Source organism: Hemicordylus capensis, chromosome 5 (assembly GCF_027244095.1).
Source record: "Hemicordylus capensis ecotype Gifberg chromosome 5, rHemCap1.1.pri, whole genome shotgun sequence".
NCBI classification, from domain to species: Eukaryota; Metazoa; Chordata; class Lepidosauria; order Squamata; family Cordylidae; genus Hemicordylus; species Hemicordylus capensis.
Window position 1 is genome coordinate 224290451 of NC_069661.1, and position 26120 is coordinate 224316570.

General features: G+C 43.6%; 1 protein-coding gene across 2 annotated transcripts; it reads right to left on the bottom strand.

The window, feature by feature from the left end:
- Positions 1–698: 698 nt before the first annotated feature.
- TMEM263 (transmembrane protein 263) lies at positions 699–17849 on the bottom strand. Of its 2 annotated transcripts, XM_053255241.1 has the most exons (5): positions 17533–17848; positions 14336–14383; positions 10916–10998; positions 6284–6353; positions 699–2717 (listed from the first exon to the last, which is right to left on the bottom strand). In XM_053255241.1, exons 4-5 carry the CDS (start codon positions 6345–6347, stop codon positions 2431–2433), a joined length of 351 nt encoding a protein of 116 aa, XP_053111216.1. In that variant the 5' UTR covers positions 6348–6353; positions 10916–10998; positions 14336–14383; positions 17533–17848; the 3' UTR covers positions 699–2430. The 2 variants fall into 2 exon arrangements, with proteins under 2 accessions (XP_053111216.1, XP_053111217.1); XM_053255242.1 differs by lacking the exon at positions 14336–14383 and having other exon boundaries at positions 17533–17849.
- Between the last annotated feature and the right edge of the window lie 8271 nt (positions 17850–26120).

A 26120-nucleotide genomic window follows, 5' to 3' on the forward strand; every position in this document is an offset into this window, starting at 1 on the left:
TATCAATTTAAATGACATTTAATTCCTACAACTTTTACATATGCTTATACTTGTAACTTTACCCCTCAAGTTAGCCTGGGTAACAAGTTCTAAACATATATTTGCATACATAAAATATTAATTTGAAAATTGTCTTCTTACTTCCAGAAGATACTCGTGGTTCTTGTAAACTGTTTTTTATGAAGCAAATGCAGTTTTAAGATCTGCTTTTAAGAATCCATTGGTCTCCCATTAGAGTGGCTAAACAGCTAAATGACATGTGAATCTTTACATATTAGGGAAGGCATCCCATATTAAGAGCGACTTATGAGCTGTCACAGATAGCACGGACTTCTTACAATCCTCTACCTGATTTCATATAGTCTCCATAAAGCCTCTTATTCAGATAATAGCAGTAAAATTCCTTGTGCTAGAATCTGGTTCTTTAAGCCATTCCATTTCAGCTTTTACAGAGGATTTAGGTCATAAAAATAGTCTAAGTAAAAGGTTGCTCTAATGAACCCAGGAAGCTGCCTTACATTCTGGGTTATCTAGGCCAGCATTTTCTACTTCGGCAGGCAGTGGTTCACCAAAGTCTCAAGCATAACTGAGATTCCTGGGACTGAACCTGGAACCCTGGGCATGCAAAGCATGTGATCTCCATCACTGAGCTATAGGCTCTTTTCTTAGCAGCTGGAATACAGATAGCAACACCACAATAATTTATATCAGATAGTTTAATTTACAAAACTCTAGTAACCAGATTTTAGACAAATGATACCTTTTGGTCATCAGTTTTACAAAAAAGACAATCTACTGTTTATACTCTAATCAGAACCATTTCAACAAAGCTCACATGCTTAGATGTTTTATCTAACACATGAGCGCGCATGCACACACACTCTCACACACACTCTCTCTCTAGGAAATACTGCATACAGAATATTCATTTGAGCTTCAGCCATCTTATATAGACTATCAACAACAAAAAAAGTTACAAAGTCAACAAGAACATGCTGAAGAGCTTTTATATGAAATTCACAAGGTGTAAACCTGGTTAATCCAGAGTGCAGCTTACTGCTTTTAGTAGAACTACTCTGGAATTAGTGGGTGGGGAGCAAGTGATACATCTATATCTTGCCCAAGAAACCTTGGAAAATGTGTATGTTAAAGCTTACTTTGATTTCTATGCAAGTTACCCGGTGATATTTAATCACTTTGCATTTATCATGGTCAGTCTTAAGTGCCATTTTGTTGTTTCATCTTCAGCAGAAACTATCTATTGAGATATAAATGCTAGAAGTTTATGTTCTTGTACTGGAAGTGACAATGGATTTAATCAATCAGTTGCTGTGCAATCTCTTTTCATTTTCATTAACTAAAATGAACAGAAGATGCAGAGCATTAATAGTTACTGGTTTTGTGTCTTGCCTTCAATAACCAGATTTAGATTGTATCTGTATTGTTGGGGTAAAAGCCATGTGTTTTTATTATAGAGCTATAAATTATCCAGTATTGTAAATACTGTAAACTTGGACAAAAAAATTCATTTCAAACAAAACAGAACAAAGGTTTTCACTTTGCAGGTAAGGAGTGGATACCAGTAAGTTACACCTGAGATTTAGCAGTCTCCTCTTCAGTCAGTATCAACAATTTTTTAAAAAAGAAAAGTGTAAAGCTTCTTCCAAGGACTGCATTGAAATAAGGGACACTACAAAATCCTTATACATTAAGTAAAAATAGATTGTTTTTTCACCATAAGGCATGAATGATTGAATTGACACACCATATTTCTACACATATACTCCACTTGTGACAGTAGTCACCATGTAAAGAGTTTAGAGGGCATATAAAAATAGTTTTGAAATGCAAAGATATATGAAGACCCTTTAGGCAGTTCAATGATTCATTATCAAAAACAAAGCAGAAGCTATAGACATAGGTGGAACATCAATATATTTATGGTACTGCAAAGGCTGCCAAAAGACAAGATCCAGCTAAAATTTAAGTACTTTAAAATTCAACTAAGTTTAATGGGAAAATCAAGGATATGCTGGAATCCCTCCCTCTGGAATCAGCATGACTTCCAATGTGCTTAACTTTTTGCTAGATCATGCCCTCCATTTTTATTTTCACATTTTTAGTTCAAGACTGCAAAGATCTGTAGTGAATTATTATTAAAAAATGTGAGCTCTCTCTTCAAATGTACTTGATTCCATATTTATCAAGTGTAACATGTCACCAGATGAGAACTTGCAGAAATCGAAAGTTCTAAGTGAAGTTTTAACACAGCAACATGAAGCCGTTTCTGTCTCTTTCAGCTGAAGAAGTTATTCATACAGCTCTTTAATCTGTCTAAGACATGTGGCTTTTTTGCAGTCCAAATCTTAGGAGATTCCAAAGCCATAGAGGAACTGTCCTTGACAACAAATAGGCCTCAGTCTTTTTTGTTTAGTCCGACTTATCTTTCTTCTTCCCTGTTAGAGGCACTTTGCTTGAGATAGCAGATCCTACAGCTGTAACACCTCCCGTCACAGCAGAAACACTTCCTTTGACCAATCCGACTCCCATAGAAGGCACTGCTGTAACTGCTGTTTTGGTCACTTCAAAGCTTTTCCCTCCGATCCAAGCTACGCCACCAATTGTTGCACCAACAGCTCCTTTTGTTATGCTAAAGAGGCCACCAGTCACACGAGAAAGCATGCCGGGCTGTTGTTGTGGATGATCTTTTAATGAACCTAAAGGAGTTGAGTAAAAACATTCAGATCTCATATTTAAAAAATTAAAAACCAAATAGAGAGACACTCCCTGCAATCATCAGGACCCAGACTCTGTACAGCTTTAAAAGTAAAAGACTATATTAAAGTTTGAAACCAAAATTTGGCCATACTATACTGATTTTATCTCTCTCATCACTGGTTCTCCATATTCTTGGTGGCCTGTTTTCCCCAGAACCATAAGGTGGTGGTCACTCTGTACTCTCCTCTCTGTAAAAGTCACAGCTTCTAGATAACCATAATGCTAATTTTCTCCTGTCAAGGGTCTCAAGGCCATTTCCAAGAAGATCTCACAGAGTTTTATATTCTTCAATAATTTCCACAGGATTTATAGCCCTGATTGTGAAGAATCATACTCTGAGTTTAATTAAATGTGCAATTTTGTAAGGTTTTTGTTGTGAAGAGAAACCGAAGTATGTAGTACACCGCTCTGGGCTCCTTGGAGGAAGAGCGGGATATAAAATGTAAAATAATAATAATAATAATAATAGAAGATTACCATAGGAAGTTATGTTTTGCAACTGACTGATGCTGGGGCAAGCACTGTGCCAGAAAGCTTTCTGGACCTATTCCCTGTACCTCAGTTCAAATAAAAGAATATAAGAACATTGTGCTTTTTCAAATGTATAAAAATTGCACCTATTCAAGATTAACTCAAATTACTGCATAGACATTTAAGAAACTTAGACAGCTCTGAATTAATATGAACCAAGATATATTTTTGTTGCTGGTATGCCGGCTTCCTAATTTTAGGGTTGTTACCTGGCTAAAATTCTTGGGACAGGGTGTGTTAGAAATCAAAGTATCAAAAAACACCACTTCTCTAATATTAGATCATGAAGAGCATTTGCTTGAAAGGGTTGTTAAATGTGTATTCCTTTTTATATATTCAACAGTCACACAAGCAGACTATTAGGATGCTTCCAGATATAGTGTTCTGCAGAAGACTGTGGGTGACTGCTGTACAGCAGCAGGCACCCACAGTTAATATATTCAAGGTGCCAACCCTTAAGCTGCAGGTCGCTTGTCCAGACAGATACGGAGCATCAAAACTGCTACCACCATGCCAAAATAAATAAGCAGATTAAGTCATGACTAAGTCCCATTGAATGTAATGAGACTTAAATGAGTCATGACTAACTTGTCTCACTAATTTCATTGTTGCTTAGTCACAACTAGGCCACCTAATGACACAGCAGGGAAGCAACCTGCCTAGAGAGCAGGAGGCTGTTGGTTTGAATGCCCGCTGGTGTGTTTCCCAGAAAATGGGAAACTCCTATATCGGGCAGCAGTGATATAGGAAGGTGCTGAAAGGCATCATCTTATACTGCATGGGAGAAGGCAATGGTAAACCACTCCTGTATTCTACCAAGAAAAAACATGGCTCTGTGGTTGCCAGGAGTTGACACTGACTCAATGGCACAATCTTAGTCACAACTAACTATGAATGTTGTCCAATGTCAATAGCCACTGAACAAGAGAAAATATCTATTCCTTGCACTTCCTTCTTTGACACTGGGAGTATGTTGCAAATGGGAGTATGTCTAGAAGCACTCTTAAACCCACACAGAGATCATTTCTGTCTCACATATTACAAGGTCTGCATGGTGTGGAGAGAGATACATTTTTCTGGCCTCGTAACACTAGAATCAGGGGTCATCCTATGAAACTGACTGCCAAAAGGAGGTACTCTTTTTACACAACACATAATTAACCTATGGAATTATTTGCCACAAGATGTAGTGACAGCTACTAGCCTGGATGGCTTTAAGAAGGGCTCAGTTAAATTAATGGTGGACAAGTCTATCAATGGATACTAGTCTGAGGGCTAAAGGCTACCTGCTAACCCCCTGCTAACTTGGCAAAGAGGCACCTTTTACCATGGTGATTCTCTTTATTTAGAAGGGGGAGAGTAACTGGCCCTATCGACCCCCAGCACAGTACTTCCAGTGACTGGTGTCTGTCTTATGTTTCTTTTAGATTGTGAGCCCTTTGGGGACAGGGATCCATCTTATTTATTTATTATTTCTCTATGTAAACCGCCCTGAGCCATTTTTGGAAGGGCGGTATAGAAATCGAATTATTATTATTATTATTACCTCCAGCCAAAGAGACAAGATCCTCTCAATACCAGTCGCAGGGGAGCAACAGCAGGAGAGAAAGCATGCCCTCAGCTCTTGTCTGTGGGCTTCCCAGAGGCATTTGGTGGGTCACTGTGTGAAACAGGATGCTGGACTAGATAGGCCTTGGGCCTGATCCAGCAGGGCTGTTCTTATGTAGGTTATTCACAAATAAGATCTTTTAAACTGATCAAGAAGTCTTATTTCACAGTATGGCAGAATCAGCACTGCTTGGGCAGAATGCAAAAATTGATGCTGAGCAATCTCCCTTTCAAGCCCCATACAGAAGTGCAGATGTCTTGCTGGGCAGCAGTAGTTCTTCCAGAACAGCTCAGATAAGCAGTTAAGAAGCATACGATAAATCAGAAATGATGTAGCCAACACCCCACTTATTCCCGACCCCACCCTTAAATATAAGGCATGTCAAATCAAGGAAGAGCCTGGGGCGTGGGGTGAGGGGGGAGATAAAAATCTTGTACCTTTTGATCCAGGAGGAGGAAGCCAATCAAAAAAAAAAAAAAAGCTGAACCACCACAGAGGTGGACTACCCTAGTCCCCCCAAACCCAGTATTTTCTAGGAAGCTTCTAGTCTAGGGACCAATAACTGCTGGAGAAATTGCTTTCCTTTGAGAGAAGATACCTCCAGAGATCTGAGCTTCCAGTAGTTACTCCATTCCTCCCCTGCCTTAAGGCAAGAGCAAAGCATCCCCACAAGGTTTCCAACATATTAAGAGACAGGCTTGCAATAACACCTGCACAGACATCTGGGGCTCTGCCACAGAGGAAGAAAACATCTGAGACTTCCCTTCTTCTTTTTTAAATAGTGCAGTTTAAGTTGCAACCCTCAGAACAATCACTTGCGTATTTTTAACTGAGGCTTCACTGAAATAACAAGCAGGCTAATTGTGTACCAGCATGCTGCAGTGTGAACAAAATCCAGATCCAATACCCATCAGCTGTGAAATTTGCTGCACGGCCTTGAACGAGTGTCATTTTAACTGACCAAAAATGTACTATTTTAGTGAAGAATATATTCATTTATTGACTGAAACATCAGCTTTTGAACTGGAATTAGTTCATAAGGGGGGAAATTGCAAATCGGTAAATAATGGTGTTAATGGAATAAGCCTCGGCCCCACACTACATCTGTTGGTTTCTCAGGACTAACAGCAATCAGAAATAAGTGGGGTAGTGGTTATAGTGTTGGGCTAGAAGTGAGGAGACTTGGGTTCAAATCCCCACTCAGCTATGAAGCTTATTGGGTTACCTTATGGTATCCAGTCTCAATCAACCCAACCTACCTCACTGGGTTGTTCTGAGGACAAAAGGGGGTGTTCCATATTTGATGCCTTGTGCTCCATGGAGGAAGAGCAGGATAGAAATGTGAAAACAATAAAATAAATGTACCTTCCGGTGGTTCTTCATTAAGATATGGAGGAATATCCTGTTCATTTTTGTCTGTTTGGTTCATTATTGCCTAGAGGGAGGAGGGGGAAAAGCACTGAATCAGAAAAGCATGAATTGACTATTCAAGCCCAGCTGGATAACTATTCATAATTCAACAAGGAAGGGCTGCTTTCAGATAGCAAAGAACTGTGCTAGAATAGTTTCTTGCTTGAGGGAATAGTAAACTTTAAGGTCATTCTCACGACCAGTTCTAGCCAGGTTGGGATGTCCTATTCCAAGTAGAGCTGGCCGCGAGAAGTGGCAGTATCAGTCCTGATCCTGGTGCTCCTTGATCAGGAAGCCCAGATTTTTTTACCCTGGCTAAAACTTTACTGTAGTTTAAAATTGTTTAAAGGTTTTCTTTTAAATCTGTTTTATGTTGTTGTAAACTGCCCAGAGAGTAAAGTTTAGGGGAGTCTAGAAATCTGAGAGACAGACAGACAGACAGACAGACAGACAGATAAGACTGAGGTAGGAAGACACATGCACACTCCTCCTGGGCTGCCAGCAACTTTTTTGTCCATAGAGGCAGAGGGAAGGAGCGACCCAGCCTCAGGCATTTCTTACAATGCACCGCACAAGCAGCATGGTGCATTTCAGGATTCTTGGAGGCCAGGCATCCTTCCTCCAGCCTCTCCCTTGCCATGCCACTCACCACAGCAGTGATCACATGCTAGCAGCAGCAATCGTGTGAGAGATTGTAGGACTGATTCTGCCTCCCCCACACACCTCCCACCCCTGGACAAATGGTCTTGTGAATGACCTTTTTGTCTCACCAGAGGAGAGCTGGTCTTGTGGCAGCAAGCATGACTTGTCCCCTTAGCTAAAGCAGGGTCCACCCTCGTTGAATGGGAGTCTAGAAGTGTGAGCACTGTAAGATATTCCCCTCAGGGGATGGAGCCACTCTGAGAAGAGCATCTAGGTTCCAGGTTCCCTCCATGGCTTCTCCAAGATAAGGCTGAGAGAGATTCCTGCCTGTAACCTTGGAGAAGCCGCTGCCAGTCTGTGAAGACAATCCTGAGCTAGATAGAGCAATGGTCTGACTCAGTATATGGCAGCTTCCTATGTTCCTATGTCTCACTTCCTAACGACACATAGGCTGAATTCAGACATAACAGGCAGGGCTCTAGGGAGGCCTCCCAGAACAGTTGGAGCCCCCTCCAGAGGCAGGAGGCCACGGACCTAATCCCCAAGGTCCGTGGCTAAATTCACCTCTGTACAAAAGGGTCACACTCCTTTGCCTTTGTGCAGTAGGTCTCGAGAAAGCCAAGCTCCACAGGCTATGGTAAATACATAGCTTCTATCTATATAATTCTCTAAGGCGTACCCGTGGCTAATCCTGTGTGTGGCAGCTCTTGTGAGAGTTCATGAGCAGAAGCATTGTGGTGATTGGGCAGTAGGCTTTCCATATGCAGATAGGGAGGAGGAGCCTGTGATGGTTAAGGTCAGTTGGAATGCAACTGTTACTGGTCAGAAGATGTTCTTGATTGTAGAGGAGAGGACTCTATAAGGAAAGGGGGCAGGGGTCTGCGAAGAGAGGGGTTGTGAGGGAGGAAAGAGCCCCTTCAGGAGAGGGAGGCTGCCGTTATGTGAATTAGATGAGGAAACAAGATCTGTTAACTCAAGGAGGGAGGAAGAGAGAGAGAGGAGAGAGAAAAAGAAGATAGGGGAAGAAGGAAGGGTGAGGGATGGACCTGAAACTGTCAGTGGCCTGAGGGGAATGAGTGGCCATGGAGGCGGTGGCAGCAAGGAAGGGCCCAGTCAACCACTACTGCTTTTTGCAGCTGCCGAAGCCATTGGCAGAGGAAAGCAGGCAGGCAAGGGATGGGCCCGGGCCAGTCAGCGTCCTGAGCGGAACGAGCAGCCATGGCGGTGGCAGCAGCGAGGAAGGGCCCTGTCAACCGCTGCTCCTGTGGGGAGGAGCAGGAGCGGGGCTCGGGCGAGGAGGTCTCTGGGAATAAGGGGCTGCAACTTGGCCAATAGGTGCCAGCAACGCTACAGCTGCGACCAAGAGGGGTGAGGGGGATGGAGTAAAGGGATGGAGGAGTGAAGTGACTAAGAGGGGTGAGGGGTATGGAAGCAACTGGATGGAAGGAGCAGGAGTGCGGCTCAGATGAGGGTGGAGAGATCTCTGAGGTGAGGGGGGCTGTGGCAGGGGGTGAGGGGAGCAATCAAGTACTAGCATGCAGATGCTCTGCGTAGGTTAAGCTAGTACTACTACAAATGCTTATTGGTTTACCATGCTCAGGCAAAATGTTATAGACTCCTGGTCAGTGCCAAAGCTTCACACTTTAAATCACTAGCATGGATATAATTTTCAATAAAAACGGAAGAGCTCATACTGTGGTGTCAAGAATTTTAATACTAAATGATTAGAAAATGCAAAGATTGCAATTAAATTCTTTAGGAGTCTGCCACGGTAGTCAATTATATTGCTAAGCTTGAAAAGTGCTGAACTAATGAGGAGAACTTTGGACTTTGACAGGATATGAATATGATGTTTAAAATCAGCACGACCAGCTCACTATTAAGGGCAAAGATTCATCCATTAGAAGAGACAAATTTTAAAGCTATTCAGCTTTTTAATGACTGCTTGCTATTTTAGTGACACAAATATATTTAAGTTGCCAGGTTTTCCTTAAATATGCCATGACCCTGAATGTATTTGCTGAAGACAAGTTCTTCAGGGAGTCAGTGGACTCCAGTAAGAGTAGTGGCTGACATCCTGACTTATAGAGTGAGTATGCAGCAGGAGGCTGTGTCCTCACAACCAGAGGCTTCTTCATACCACTGCGTAGCCCTCAGGAATATATTTTTGGAAGGCACAGAGCACTTCTGGAGGCAGGAAAGATCTGCAAAAACCGCTCTTCCCTCTTGCACAGTTGGGGAGCCTCTGGCTGCATTAAGAACAGCCTCCCACTGCATACTTGCTTTTTTAGTCAGTATGTCAGCCTTGGTCCTACTTCCAACTCAAGTGTGTTGAGGACAAAGATATCAGGACCTTGAAAAAGCTTGCCCTCATACCACCAGGTTACAGTGCAGAAGTGTTTAAGTAGAAGGTTACCATGTAATACCCTACAATCTCAGATAGCCTAATTATGTCACATGGGACACATGGCCTTAATTAGGACAATCAAGATCATACAGAATCTTGCCAAGAGCCCTTGCATTAACAGTACTAGCCAGATTCCCCTTAAGACAACCATATACCTTCTACAGATTTAATTGGATACAGGATTAGTCTCTACTTCCTGTCTTCAGTGATTTAACACTACTGCATACTACTATTGGAAGTTGCTATTTTAGAAGTAGGCAGAGATACACTCAAGATAGCATGAGTAAAGGCTAGTAAAGGCTGATAATTGATTTTCAGATCTTCTCATTTCATTCCCCCTCCATCTTCAATAAAAAGAATAATTTGGCTTTGGAGTACGTATTATATCAGAAAGCCATTATTTATTTTTATTTAACATATTTATATACTGCCCAAAACCTGCCTCTCTGGGCAGTGTACAACAAAAACTGTACAAATTAAACAAAATTAAAAATGATTAAAACATTAAAATCATTTAAAACCCAACATTAAAAACCATTAAAACTATAAATCTAACTAAAAGCTTGGGTGAACAAATCCTCAGTGACTTTTTAAAAGTAGTCAGGGATGGGGATGAGCCTTCTCTGTTGCTGCCCCTGGCTTTGGAATGTGCTCCCTGTTGAAATAAGAGCATCCCCAAGTAGCCGCCAGATGAGCTGGTGGCAACCATAGATGAACCTCTCCAGATGATCACAATGGACAATGGGGCTCATGGCACAGATGACGTTCTCTTAAATACCCAGGGCCTAAGTTGTTTAGGGCTTTATAGGTAATAACCAGCACCTTGTATTTTGCCCAGAAACTTATCGGCAGCCAGTGCAGCTCTTTCAATACAGGAGTAATATGGTCTCTTTGAGATGACCCAGAGACCAACCTGGCCTCCGCATTCTGTACCAACTGCAGTTTCTGGACTACATACAAAGGAAGCCACACATAGAGTGCACTGCAGTAGTCCAGTCTGGAGGTTACCAGCATATGTACCACCATTCTGAACTCTTTCATCTCAAGAAACAGATGCAGCTGGTGTATCAGCCAAAGCTGATAGAAAGTACCTCTGGCCACCACCTCAACCTGGTACACCATTAGTCAACAAACCAATGTTTACAAATATTGGTTTTACCACTCTTACTTTGAAAGTGCATGGCTTTTTTTTTATTTCTGCCCTTTTGTAATGCTAGGAAGCTTAGAACATCAGTTCCACATATGGAGTGCAATCCATCTCTTACTGAAATCGATAGCAATGTCCCTGTCACATTTAGCAGGGCTGGAATGCTCCCTATTTTAAGCTTCCAAACAAATACTAGCCAAATAATAATTAGAATAGTGAAATAAAGCAAGAATACATGAAATAAAGCAAGAATATATTTCAATAAAGCATGCTCTTTAAGAAATCATCTGCAGCACTATACAACTATTAAAGTAACACACTAATAGTTCTATAGTGCTGCAGAATACTTCTTTAAAAGGAGCATGCTTTATATTTCAGATTGTGTACTTACCTATATAATAATGCCTTGCTGTATAGCTTCAAGATTCAACAAACGAGTTTTCTTTTTCCTTTCTTACAATCAGATAGCAAAATCTACAACAATAAACTAGTTGTAAGTTTCAAAGAGAAAAGAAAAATCCATCCAGTTAACAAACAGAAGTTGCACATGTCTAGGAAGAGTTATCATCAAAAAAATTATCAAAGATAGAAGCTGCTTGTTCAAGAAATGGGCCCCAGACAACGCAGAGGCTTGACAGTGTGTTTTCTAGTGAGGCAACTGTTCAATAGCTATTTTTATCCTCCACACTTAATGAACAAGTCTCCTAGCCTCTGGACATCATCCAATGTATTTACAAAGAGAAACATCTCAGCATTTTTGCTGGATGATACGTATGTGTGCACATCCTCACTATTACAAGGGTAACTGCTGATGCAAAGCTGCCAAAAAAAAAAAAAGGTTGGGAGATTCATACCTATTCTAGAGGCATCAAACAAACCAGTTACAAAAAGGGCTGAAGTTCTGATAGAAAGCAGTTTCCCAATCACTTTCAAATATACCAGCGCATATGGCTGAAGGCTATACCAAAGCATTCTTGAGCTGCTTCATATAGATTTCCTAAGTGGTATCATTTCCGTGTAGAAAATTGCATGTACCTCTTTTGCACATTGTTACCTGCAATAAATATGCATGTGCCCATTTTTCCCCATTTTGCTGGGGAAACCTTCACAACATATAGACACATGTGCATTCATTATCCACTTGGTCTCATTTGAAGCAGATTTTGTTAGAATAGTATTTCCATCATACCAATATATGAAAAAGTATATTTCTGCACACACCTTCCTTATTCAGTCAATTCATTAATGAGGCAACTAGCATAATAGCTAGGAGACTAAGCTGTGAACCAAGGAATACCCAGTTCAAAGCTTCCTTCAGCCATGAGTTTATTAGATTACCTTAGGCAAGCCATTCTCTCTCAGATTCAACCCACTTCCACATCTACAATATGCAAATAGCTCTGACCAACTTGACAAGGTAGCTGTTAAGGATTACTAAAATAATGTGAAGTGCTCAAACCATTCAGAATACATCTTATAAATGCTAAATACTATTAAAAGGAAGCCAGAATGTTTTTAAGAGAATTCAATCCCCAAACATTGGAAATGGCATACTTTTTTTATATTGGCAGGTAAGATGAATATAAGACAAATATATATATTGTCCCCCAGGATTTTTAACTTATAAAAGGAAATACGGGGGAAATATCTGGGAGTTTGGCATTAGGCATCACCAGTATGTGGACGATACCCAATTTTATATATTGTTGCCTTCCTCAGATGGAGAAGTAGTTGATACCCTAAAGTGTTTTCTGGACAGTGAAGAGGTGAATGTGGGCTAACAACCTGAAATTAAATCAGGGAAATGCAGAGACCCTCCTGGTCAAAAGAATGGCTGATTCATCAACCAGTCTGAAGACGTTACACTCCCCTTTAAGGAACAGGTTTGCAACTTGGAAGTTGCATGTCCGGGTATTTACCCAGCTTCCACTGGTGCGCCAGCAGCGTCAATTTCTGTCTCAATCAGATCTGGCTAAAGTGATTTATTTATTAAATTATATTTGTATACTACCCCACACTTCCGTCTGAGAAAGGGAGTCTCATTTATGCTGTCATTACATTGATACTGGATTACTGTAACATGCTCTACATGGGGCTACCCTTGGAAGCCTCTTCAGAAACTTCAACTGGTCCAAAATGTAGCCATAAGAACCCTGACCGGGTTGAGACTTATGAAACATATTACAAGCTGCATTGGTTACCAGTTTGTTTCTGGGGTGATCACCTTTAATGCTGTAAACATTATGGTATGGATGTGTACGAATTGTGATTCATTAACTGATGAATAGCACAGCCCGAGCACCTTTAAAAGGGAAGAGAGCAGGTCCATACCTGCTCCTCTGCTGCAGCTTCCTGCAGCTGCCCTTGTGCACCAATGGAGCTCCCCACAGCTGCCTGCACTCGAGGCCAGCTGGGGGGCACAGTGCAGCAGCACGAAGCTACAGCGAGTGGCCAAGGAGCAGGTACAGACCTGTTCTCCCTTTTAAAAGTGCTCAAGCTCTGCTTCGAATCAGTGAACAAATCACGATTTGTGCACCGTGCACATCCCTAGGGTATGGGGCCAAGGTACTTGAAAGATTATTTCCTCTAACATGAACTGGCGTGCGGGGTGGGTGGGGGTGGGGCTCTTGCTTGTGCTGCCTCCATCAGAGGTCCATTGGGAATTCCTCCTTGTGGAGCTCCCTCTCTCAGGATATCCAGCGGCCCATTCTTTGTCTTCATTTTGGTGTCTTTTAAAAGATGCATCTAGCTTTCCTCACTATTGGTTAGCAAAGTATTTTTTAAAATTATGTTAGCTCGCTCATCTGGTGTTTAAAGAGTTATGTTTCTTTTCCACTGTATTTTGCAATTTTTATTTTATTTTTTAACATTTATATCCCACTCTTCCTCCAAGGAGCCCAGAACAGTGTAATTGGTTATGTTTATCCTCACAAGAAAGAAAACAACTAAAACATAACACCATGCAACAAAACAAAATTCTTTGATCAGAGTTATACCTGAGCTATTCTGGATCAGTTGCTTGTTGCTTCAGTGCAAACATTAATTTGAGCATAATACAGGACTATATTATTCTACATGCACAGACACATAACATCAATTTCTCATGCTGATTCTTTTCATAAATTTCACTTCAAGGAAATTTTTGAAACAAATTTACTCTGTTTCAAATCCAAAAGAGATTGTGCCTAATTTCAAGATGGGGTGTGGGGTGATGCTTGGGACACCAGTATATGTATTTTGCCCAGCCTATTCCACATAAGGCACAACCTCTGTCAATGTTCAGGCCCAATTTGCAATGGGCTTATTCTGACACCAGCCCTCCCAGTTACCTCCCTCCCTTTCCCACTTTCCTGGTGGCATGGCGAGGCCTCCATTATTCCCTAGAATGCTGCTGCTGCTGCAGACTCTCAAGTCCTTATGGAGAATATAAGGAACTCTGGGAGCCTCATTTTTCATGTTTCTCCCTTCTGCAGCCATGTCCCAGGACACAATGGACCCCAAGGACACTCAGACACAAGGCTTTTATGAACTCCCAATCATGCTAGATGGCCTTGTGCCTTCATGACAATCTCTACTGACAGGGATATTCTCAGGCAGCTGAGGGAAGTGTACATTAGTTGTAACCCATATCGTGAGCCAATTTTGCGGGTGCAGGAAGTGTAGACAGTAGTTCCTTCCCATCCCTCAATAATTTCCTGAAGAGGAAGTTTTCACTATTAGAAAAGACCCACCCTGTCCCAATTTTACTCATTTTAATATATTATACCTCCCCCTTCCCCCACAACACACCATGTATTTGAGAAACACTCACCAACATATACTGCATTCACAAGTCCCACTGTGGGTTTCTATACAACACCTAAGAGAATAACGTGCTTGTTAACATTTATCACAACAGACTTCTCAAAGCACCACTGTAAATTAATCTCAGCTGTAATACACACAGACTTGCGAAATGCAAGTCATTAATGTGGCTCCTGCAAAACTAAGGCAAAATTTTGAACACCAATAAAGGAGAAGATTGGAACACCCTAGAACAAGACTTCTGTTGAGCTGCAATTTAAAATATTCTGATTATACCATTTTGATTAAGGAGTTATTGTGCTGCATCACGACAGGCACCTATCAATTGAGGCACATTTACCAAAGGGAAGACACAGCCAGCAGCAGTTCATTTAATAGCATTCACTCTCATCACAGGCCATGCAAAACAAAGACAAAAAGGGATGTTGTACAACCATGTAAGTTTTTAATGTCTGAGAAAGAGGGGACGAGATGGGAAAAATCTAATGGGGGAAAGGGGGTTGCTCCCATCAGTTTTCAATAGGAATCAACATAATTCCCACAATACTGATTACATGGGGCAAAGAGAAAAAGCCAGTGTCTCGATTCTACTCCCCACCCCTCACATTTTGAGACTCAAGATTATGGATGATACGCTTCAGTGTATCTCAGAAAAGTATTTGTTGCTTTCAGATTTACCAAGCTACATACTTCAACATAATATACGTGTATATTTTCAAGCTGCTGTTTAGTATCTTCTAGGTAGCAATAAAACTGACCAAGAAACAGATCAATTTAGTTTTCTTGCTGGATTTTTTGGATAGCATCTTAAACCATGGATAGCATCTTAAGAAAGTATGGGATTATTGAAATAGGAAGGCCCAAACCAAACATAAAACAAAACAAAAAATCCAATCAACATCAGAAGCTTAGGTAGATTGGCTCCTAACAGTTCACAGGTTTGCAGAGATTGACCAAGAAAGCTGTTCCTCCCTTTCCCAACCTCAAAATAACCAGATGTTTCCTCATACTAAAACAGGAACATTAAAGTAGTGTGGTGCTTGCTTCTAGAGAAGGGAAGATTTGCAATCAGGAAAGCTGCTTATAGTGGGAAAGGTGCAGGGGCGTAACAAGGCTGGCGTGGGCCCAGAGACAAAATTTTAAAATGGGCCCCTCGCTGATACACACACACACACACACACACTTCACATGTGACTTGCTTCTGGGGGGCCTCTCGAGGCGTGGGGGCCCCCAGGCAGCCGCCTCCCCTTGCCTAATGGTAGTTACGCCCCTGGAAAGGTGAGAAAAGAGTGCATACCTGCAGCCACCATGCATGTTCAAAAGGAAAATACATTAGAAGTGGATTTTAAATTAAAACATGAATGTGGGCTCAGCTGTAATTCTTTGTACCAGGACCATCCAAAACATCGTTTCTCTATTTTGTCAAAGCATCCAATAAACGAAAAAGGGAAGATGAAAGCTGTATTTCTTCCCATTATTTTGCACTCTGCCTCCTCTGTCAGAAGATCTGTTGGCCAAATCCAGCCAGTAAAGTAATATGTTACCTCTCGCTACCGCCAGATATAGATTTCCCCCTGCAAATCACGAACAGTTCCACTCATAAGGGAAAGGGGGTGCGAGGGGTTGCTGGGGGTGGTTATATGCAGTACTCTGACAGATAGCTACTCATCAGACTATATCACAGAACATAGCTAAGAGAAGGCTCATACCATTCGGAGAACAGGATTTCCCACCCCTATCCTAAGAATAGAGACGTTGTCTATCCCTCCTTTAGAGCGGGGAGTCAAAGACCACGGTATTCTCCAGTCAGAAGTCTCCTATAAACTGAACCCTGTATGAGTTGCTGAATGTCACTAAGTTGGCCAGCCACCTGGGCAGCAGTTGGTGCATAAGTATATAGCACCTATGTCCAGGCATGCACATATGTACATTTACATATTGCAGACATATTACACAGAAACTCAAAAAGGGGAGATATTAACAAATGCCAAACCAGCAGAAAATATCATCCTGCATAAATAGTCACAAGTAATCATTCTTTTGTTTTATTATTTTCTTTTATATTGACACAACAATAATGATCCACCTCAGAAGTCTGGGAGGAAGGGCCTGAAAACTCAAAGTAAGACTATATGCACCAGTCTGGGGGTAAGGTTAGGGAAAAGAACTGTTTCTGTGGCATCATGCTGTAAATGGGAACCCGCAGACACAAAGATTTCTTGGATGGATAGCAGCAGTGACGTGGCAGGAGAGGCAGGGGTGTAACCTGGAGCCATATATTTGTCCACGTGCTGCTTTGACTCTTTTGCCAACCCCTAAAGGGCTCTTCCACGTTGAACATAATACTGGTTTTTTTAACAGAAGGTGCTAATTTGCTCCTTGAAGCTTCTACTCGCCTTCCCTCACAATCCTTCCTCCATTTACAGATTCTCATGCCAATTTGCTAATCAGAAGCCAGCTGGAAAACTCTCTTTTAATGAGTACATCAACAGGGAGAAGAAGAGGGGGAGAATGAGAGAATTGGAGACATGTTACCTCACACACACACACACACACACAAACAAACACACAGCCCTTGGGTCCCCCCTTCTTCCTTCCATAACAGAACGGCAGAAACGGGCTCCCAAGGAAAGGCTGGTGGAGCTGCATTACAGGCAGCTTCTCGCCTGTGCACAAATACATCGTTAAGCAGCCAACGATAACAGTATATATTTGGCCATTTCACATGTTAAGCTTTATTTGATTTTTTTTTTTGGGGGGGGGAGCAGCATAGCTCCACCTAGCCCCCCGCCCCCATGTACTTGTTGACATTCTTGGGGGCCGACCCCCAACCCGTTGTCCTTTCTCACCCCCCCCAAAAAAAAACCAGGAGAAAGGAGGGGGAGGGGGAGTTGCTGCTTCTTCCAAAGGGAGCTCATCAAGCAAACTACGCCCCAGCCTTCAGTTATGCCCGCCTCCCCTTCCCGATGATGCCCTTCCTAGGATCCAGGGCCAACCACCCACCCATTTGCCCCCAACCCCGACAAAATTCACGGGGACGCGCCCCCCCCTCCATCCATGTGGCAGTGGGGCGGCCCCCCGTCTCCCCCGCTCCCTTCTCCGCACAGGAGGCCAGCAGGGGTTGGGGATGGCGAGGCCACCCTCCTTCCCTCCCACCTGCCCCCGTGGCCGCAGAGGGACGAGGAGGCCGCGTCTGGCCCTCACCTCCTCCGGGAGGGTTCGTCTTCCTAGCTCGGGCCGGCCTCACTCGCCGAGGGCTCCGTCTCCAGCCTCTCAACCGACTCGCAGAGCAGACTCCGACCCCTCCTCGGCAAGGCTCCTGTGGCGGAGGCGGCAGGAGCGGCGGCGGCGAGTCCTCCAGTGCCTGCCGACGTGGCGCCCTACGTACCTCGCCCTGTCCCTCCCCGCCCGAAGAACCCGCCTCAGTCAGGCCGGCCCCCAGCGCCCCCCGCCGCTGCTCGGAGGGGCGCGCAGGCGCTTCAGCCCAGGCCCCGGCCCGGCTGCGCGCTCGGGAGACTCCGGTGCTGCTCCTCAGGGACCGATGCGAAGGGAACCAATAAGGGGGGCGAGGAGTGGCGGCACCCGGGGGGGGGGAAGAATTGAGGGGGCTGCAGAAGGGGCAACGTGCATTTATGGGTGGGCGAGCTGCGTCCCACACATGTTAGATTTCTGAAACAGAAATGGGGGGGGGGCAAGTAGTCCCCTTTCGTGGCAAATTGCCACCCCTGGCACCCCTCTGGAGCCACCCCTGAGTGGGGAGGCAGGAGGAGAGTGGCAAGAGCCATGCACCCGGGGCAGGGGCATAGCTAGGGGAGAGGGGGCCGTGTTCGCCCTTCTGCCGAATGGGCCCCCCTCAGGCTCAGAGTGAGGGAAATAATGAAGAAAATAGGGAGGCATGGAACTAGGGGGCCCTCAGGAGCTGGGGGGGGGCTTGGCTTCTTTGAACCCATCCACTCAGTTATAGCTACACCCCTGACCCAGGGGTGTAGCTAGCTAGGGGAGAGGTGTTTGCCCCTCTCCTCACAGCTAGAGAGATAATAGTGAAGAAAATAGGGAGGGGTGGAGCTGGGGGGGCTGAGGTTCTTTGAACCCATCCGCTCAATTATAGCAACACCCCTGCATGCACACACACCCTTCTCTCCCCACAGGTTTCCCCCAGCACTTGAGACAGAATGGGGTGGGGGGTGGGAGTCGGGCATTCTCTCTTGGCCGCTGGTGGTGTATAGCTGCTTGCTCATTTTTTTCTCAGGGGTCCTGCTGGAGCTTTTAACAACTGCATGGAGGATACAGATAAATACCCCAATACAGTAGGCACACAACCTTTTCTTGCATGGAGAATTTCTGCCAGCGGTTGTTAAAGGCACCAAAAGACCTGCCAGTAAAAAAAGGTGGCAATGTTTTCATGTTTGCAGGAAGTTCTCTTCATCAGCTCTGTAGCTAATGCTGAGAAATAAGGGGACCCATCCTGGTTACAAGTGATCATGAAAGAGCAGATGTAATATCCTGCTAACTTGGCAAAGAGGTACCTTTTAATGTGGTGATTCTCTTTATTTAGCAGGGGGAGAGTAACTGGCCCTATCCACCCCCAGCACAGTACCTCCAGTGACTGTTGCTGGTGTCTACGTTTCTTTTTAGATTGTGAACCCTTTGGGGACAGGGATCCATCTTATTTATTTGTTGTTTCTCTATGTAATCCACCCTGAGCCATTTTTGGATGGGCGGTATAGAAATCGAATAAATAAATAAATAAATATCCTGACAGTTATTGAAACATGTTCAATTACAGCATGCAAATTTCTTTTTGACAGGATTTAGAGAGGGCAGTATTCCAGATAAAGTGGTTGTACTGTAATTTCTCACACTCTGATACAGTAAAACGTATTTGCCATTTAATGTTGCTGGTGGGTGCGGGAGGAGGAAAACAGAGACGTGTTACAGTGGCCAGCGTAAGTTTACTGGGTGGCAGCAGCCACTAGTGTTTGTCTGTTGTTTGTTGCAGAACAGCTTATGAGCAAGAGTAGTCTATCTGAACAGGGTTGCTTGCTGGGTCAGAAACTGGACTGGACTGGAATACACACACACACACACACACACACACACACACCTTTATCACCTTGAGTAAAGGAACTAGTTTGGCCTGGTTAAATGTTACAAGCCAAAATGGGCAAGAATCCAGAGTGCATTTTGTTGCATGAATTTTCACAAGCACATTGTCAGCTCCAGAACAAACTGAAACTGATCCAACTAATTGTCTTAAACAGCTGCTATAATGTTTCAAGTATTGCCTTTTTCTTTTTCTTTCCCCCTCTGTATCTACAAATGAATTTGAGCAATTTTATCCATTCTTAGGCTTATATTAAGCTTTCTAGAGAAACAAGTTACTCTTCATTGTTTTATTATAACGTTAATATTTGTAGAGAAATAGTTTATCTTCATTGCATCCGCAGTTCATGTATTGCTTCTGCAATATTGTATTGCATCCATATTGCATCCACAAGTTCACGTGCGGCGGAGTTGTTCAGGGTTGTGAGAAGGCTAGTATGTGCCCCTCCACCTTTGAATCAGAATTTGGAACCATCAGTTACCCGCTGTGATGTGTTTAATGAATTCTTTGTGGGGGAAATCTCTCGTATTCAGGCCGACTTGGACTCAGTCTGATGTGGAGGTGTCCAGCAACTCCTCTTGTGTGGTTAGGTTGGATCACTTCCAGTTTGTGACTCCTGTGGACTTGACCCTTGCCCAACATGGCTTATACTATCTGGCAGGGGGGTTGTTGTAGGAGGCCTGGTAGAGATCATCAATGCTTCTCTGAGGGAGGGCAGGATGCCTCCTTGTCTCTCTTTTTTTAAAAAATGCTTTTATTACTATAATAAGTGGAAACAGAAAGGTTACGTCTCTGAGAGTCAAACCAAACCAAACAACATACAGAGTCTTATTCATCAAAACCAAGACACAAGAAAAATACAGTAGTATTGAAAGAAAGTCCTTAACTGGGTATCAGTAGCTATCTATAAAAGAGTCTTGAACCCTAACCCTAAAGAAAAGAAAAAGGAGGAAAAATACAGCCCAGACCTGGTTGATCATCCTACTGTAAGGTAATCTAAGGAGGAGGGAACCAGCCCAACTATGAAATACAAAATAGAAATAATACCAGTAATTCGAGCGCAGAGCCAGACGTCCCCAATACTCTGTGGCGTGAGCTCCACCTATATGTGTATTTTTAAATATACCTCAGATATGTGTCTCAAATATGTCCTGGTATGTAGTTCTGAATGTGCTTCAATGCCAATTATACTGTTATAATTTCAATACAATAAGGAAAGAACTGTCAGGCCAGACATAAATTGATTATGCATTTCTCTGTGCTCAAATCACACCCTAAATCTCACCAATCCCTTCATACTGGCTCTCTCCTCCAAAGACAATTCAGCTACCTCTTAAAGAATCCATGGGAAGTTCAAAAAACAGCAGTACAGAAAAAACTTATCGGCATCTATGGGCTCTATAAATCAGAGAGAGAATAGGATTTAAATCTCTCACGGAACACTCCCTCTGGATTCAATTAATTATTAGACAACTGTGTATACAAAATGATTTCCATATTCCAACAGGAATATTAAATGGAGAAGAGAATAATACCTGAAAATATGAATTCTGCCATGACAAAAGTAGTATGCGTGTTGTAAATACCTTAAGGAGGCAATTAGACCACTTCTGAAGAAGCCTACCTTGGATTCCTCAGAGTTGAGTAACTATAGGCCTGTCTCCAACCTTCTGTGGCTGGGCAAGGTAATTGAGGTGGTGGCCTCCCAGCTCCAGACAGTCTTTGAGCAAACCGATTATCTAGACCAGGGTTTCTCAATGTGTGGGTCCCCAGATGTTATTGGACTTCAACTCCCATTATCATCAGCCCCAGTGGCCTTTGGTTGGGAAGTATGAGAGTTGAAGTCCAATTACATCTGAGGACCCACACGTTGAGAAACCCTGATCTAGACCCATTTCAGACTGGCTTTTGGGTGGGTTATGGGGTGGAGACTGCCTTTGTCAGCCTGATGGATGATCTCCAGTTGGAAATTGACAGAGGAAGTGTGACTGTTGGTCCTTTTGGACCTTTCGGCAGCTTTCGATACTATCAACCATAGTATCTTTCTGGAGCATCTGAGGGGGTTGGGAGTGAGGGGCACTGCTTTGCATGGTTTTGCTCCTACCTTTTGGGCAGGTTCCAGATGGTGTTCCTTGGAGACTGTTATTCTTCAAAATTTGAACTTTTGTATGGTGCCCCTCATGGCTCCGTATTGTCTCCAGTGCGGTTTAACATCTACATTAAACCACTGGGAAAGATCAGGAGATTTGGTGCATCGTGCTATCAGTATGCTGATGACACCCAAAACTATTTCTCCATGTCAACTTCATCGGGAAAAGGCATAAACTCCCTAAATTCTTGCCTGGAGGCGGTGATGGGCTGAATGAGGGCTAACAAACTGAGACTGAATCCAGATAAGACGGAGATACTCATTGTGTGGGGTCGAAACTCAGGAGATGAGTTTGATCTGCCTGTTCTGGATGGGGTCACACTTCCCCGGAAGAAACAGGTATGCAGTCTGGGGGTGCTTCTGGATCCAAGCCTCTTCCTGGTGTCCCAGGTTGAGGCAGTGGCCAGATACGTCGGCTGATACGCCAGCTGTGTCTGTTTCTTGAGATGAAAGATTTCAGAATGGTGGTACATCTGCTGATAACCTCCAGACTGGATTACTGCAATGTGCTCTATGTGGGGCTGCCTTTGTGTGTAGTCTGGAAACTACAACTGGTTCAGAATGCGGCGGCCAGGTTATCTCGGAGAGACCATATTACTCCCATATTGAAAGAGCTACACTGGCTGCCGATAAGTTTCCAGGCAAAATACAAGGTGCTGGTTATAACCTATGAAGCTCTAAACGGCTTGGGCCATGGGTATTTAAGAGAACGTTTTCTTTGTTATGAACCTCACCGCCCATTGAGATCATCAGGAGAGGTCTGTCTGCAGTTGCCACCAGCTCGTCTGGTGACTATTCGAGGGCGGGCCTCCTTTGCTGCTGCCCCAAAGCTTTGGAACGCACTCCCTACTGAAATAAGAGCCTTCCCATCTCTGACAATTTTAAAAACATCTTTAAAGACATCTGTTCACCCAGGCTTTTAATTAAATGCTGTTTTAATAGTTTTAACACTGTTTTAAAATATTGTTTTAAATTTTTTTACATTGTTGTAATTTTTTTTGCTGTCATTTATTTTAACCAATGTTTTAATTTTTGTTGTCATTTGTTTGTTTTAACTAATGTTTTAACTTTTCTGTTTTTTGTTGTAAACTGCACAGAGACATGAGTTTTGGGCGTTATAAAAATATGTTAAATAAATGAAATTGTCTTATTCTGATGTTAATGTTGTATTTGACGTCTACACAGAAGAGTTCAGTCTTGACAAACTTCAGATCAGGACTGCAATGTTTAGTTGATTAATCACATCAACAGATCAGACATTTGCACCTTGATTAATGTAAGGCCTGAATTAATAAGCACTTCTTAGCCTCTAGCAAACATGCTAGAGGCATGAAATTTAGTCCTACCAACAATTTGTGTTGAGAGCCATGCTTTGGCTAACCTGGCCGGATGAGGCCCTAGTTCAGTGCTAGAGCACCTGCTTTACATGCAAAAATTTCCAAGTTCAATCCCTACCATCTGCAGACAGGGCTGGGAAAGACTCCTGCCTGAAAACCTAGAGAGCTGCTGACAGGCAGCATTGACAGTACTGGTGGGCCAATGATCATACTCAGCGTAAGACAGCTTAATACGAAAGTAATGTGATTTGGACATGACACACACTGGGTCAGTCAGAGAACCATACAATCTCTTCTTAGTGGAGAAGACTCCTTAAGCAATGGAGAGGTCTGAACTTAAGTTTTAGCAGCAAGTTGAAGGAGCAGAAAAAAGAAAAACGCCCCCCCAAACAAAAAACCCCATCCCACACATATAACCCCACACCAGAGCTGCAGAAATAGAGCCTCAAATAAAATGGAGTAGAAGACAAATAATGAAAAACATCAGAGCAGCAGGGGGGTGGGGGATGGAGCAGCAAAACAAGTACATGCATTGCTCTGGTTAGTCTTTGGAAGCAGTACATTCTTGAATAGGAAGCAGAATGGTTACACAGAGCAGGGGCGGCTATTCCTAATCCTAATCCTAGTCTCTTCTTCACTAGTTTTCAAGTGGGGGCCACTTTGGCAAAAAAAAAAAAAAAAAAAGCTTCAGTGTGAGAGCCATAGTGTGAGGGAGCTTTGCACAGTGTTGTGCTTTGCCACGGCTGGTGTGGCCCTTTAAGGGAAATAGAGCCCTCTTGAGCCCCAGTGCCATCTTGGAAGGTGAGAACAGAGCACTGGGAAGCATAGCTCTTCCCAGTGCTTTCCCCACAGAACTCTATGGGGAAAACATCAGGAAGGACTACACTTCTCAATGCAGCATGCATACCTTCCTGGTCAGTAAATACAAAAACACCTCTCATCCATGATTTAATTGTGGATGAGAATCCTGACCTGGTATGTGTGACTGAGACCTGGATGGGCAAGCTCGGTGGCATGGGTCTCCTAGCTCTGCCCTCCTGGTTTCATGAGAGCCAGTGTCGTGTAGTGGTTAGAGTGCTGGACTAGGACCGGGGAGACACGAGTTCAAATCCCCATTCAGCCATGATACTAGTTGGGTGACTCTGGGCCAGTCACTTCTCTCTCAGCCTAACCTACTTCACAGGGTTGTTGTGAAAGAGAAACTCAAGTATGTAGTACACCGCTCTGGGCTCCTTGGAGGAAGAGCAGGATATAAATGTAATAATAATGATGATGATGATGATGATGATGATGATGATGATGATGATCCTACAGCACCTTGAGGATTGGGGAGGAGGAGTTGCGGTCATCTCTCCTGAGTCCATTCCCATTTCCAGATGCCTGGTTAGGCAATATCAGAATTTCTAGTGTTTGTTCTTGAAGGTGGGCCTATGAGATAGGATAGGGATTCTGTTGGTGTACCGACCATCCCGCTGCACTTTAGTCTCCCTTCTTGAGCTGGCTGGCGGGGGTAGTCTCGGAGGTGGCGTTGGGTTCCCTTAGGCTTATTGTCTTGGGGGATTTCAATGTCCACGCCGAGGCCCCCCAAGTAGGAGTGGCTCAGGAATTAATGGCCACCATGACAACCATGGGCCTATCTCAACTAATATTGGGTCCTACTCACAAGGTAAGACATCCGCTAGACCTGGGTTTTGCCAATGATCTGCAGGTGGGGGAGTTTGACATAACTCCTTTGTCATGGACAGATCATCTGGTGGGGTTTAGTTTGACTGCTTCGACCAACCTCTGCAGGAGTGTTGGACCAATTAGAATGGTCCACCCCCAAAAGCGTATGGAGTCGCTTGGTTTCCAGTGTCCAGAACTGGTGACTATGTCGAGGCCCTGGTGAACCTCTGGAATGTGGAGACAGCCTGGACTATTGACATGGTTGCTACTAAACGCCCTCTCCGGCTTGGTAGAGCCCATTCTGCTCCTTGGTTCTCCTTGGAGCTTAGGGCGATGAAACAACTTGGACGATGGCTAGAGTGATGCTGGAGGAAGACTTGGAACAAAGCTGACTGAACCTGGGCTAGAGCCCTTTTTAGGGACTGCTCCATGGCAGCAGGAAGCATTTTTTCTCCGCCTCCATTGCATCTGGATAGTGTAGGCCAGCAGAGCTGTTTAGTGTGGCAAAATCATTGCTTCACACAGGATCCTGGGTGACAGTGGGAGAACCATCAGCAGCCTGCTGTGACCAGTTTGCATGTCACTTAACAGATAAAATTGCTAGCAATTTGATTCCAGATCCAATTCAACGTGCTGGTTATTACCTTTAAAGCTCTTAACGACTTGGGTCCTGAATACCTGAAGGAGCACCTGCTTCCAAAGGTTTCTGCCCACCCAACAAGATCATCAGGTGGGCCTTTGCTCCATGTGCCAACATTGAGAGAGGTTGGATTGTCGTACACACAGAACAGGGCCTTCTCTGTTGTTGCCCCCAGACTCTGGAATGCTGTCCCAGCAAACATTCACTCTGTGACAACTGTAGCTGCTTTTAAATAACAACAAAAGGCTTTTTTATTTACTCAGGCTTTTACTTCCTGGAGGCTCCAGGTTTCTCAGGTTTCTTGCATTTGCTTCTTTTTAATTGTTTCTTGGTGTTTTATGGTTTTAATGTTGGATTGATTTTACAGTTTTATATGTAACTTATATGGAATTTTATTGTATTTTAACTTTTGTAAACTGCCTTGAGATGCACTATGAAAGGCGGTATAAAAATTGAACAAGACATAAATAAAAATAAATATCTTCCAAGATGGTGCTGGGGCTTGAGAGCGTTCCCTTTCTCTTAAAGGACCCCACCAGCACTGGGTCAAGTGCAGACTACGCAATGGCAATCGTAGCCTTTGAGCAGTCGCAAGGGGGCTGTGCAGAGTTTTTGACTTCAATTGAACCTTCGCACAGATCTAATAAATTAGTCAGGGAGTATCATTTAGGGCAGGGCGGCTCAACTTTAGCCTTCCTGAAGACGTTGGCCTACAACTCCCATAATCCCTGGCTATTGGCCACTGTGATTGGGGATTATGGGAGTTGTAGTCCAAAAACAGATGGGGCAGTGGGCGGGCCTAAGTTGAGCAGGCCTGATTTAGAGTCTATGAGCCTTGTAATAAAGAATACTGCAATAAAGGGACATCCATGGAAGTTGCCACAATAGGTGCATTCT

Coding starts and splice junctions, on each gene's coding strand:
- TMEM263 (XM_053255242.1), bottom strand. CDS start 6,347: ATGAACCAAACAGACAAAAATGAACAGGATATTCCTCCATATCTTAAT. Junction 2,718..6,283: donor TAATGAAGAACCACCGGAAG/GTACATTTATTT, acceptor CAACTCCTTTAG/GTTCATTAAAAGATCATCCA.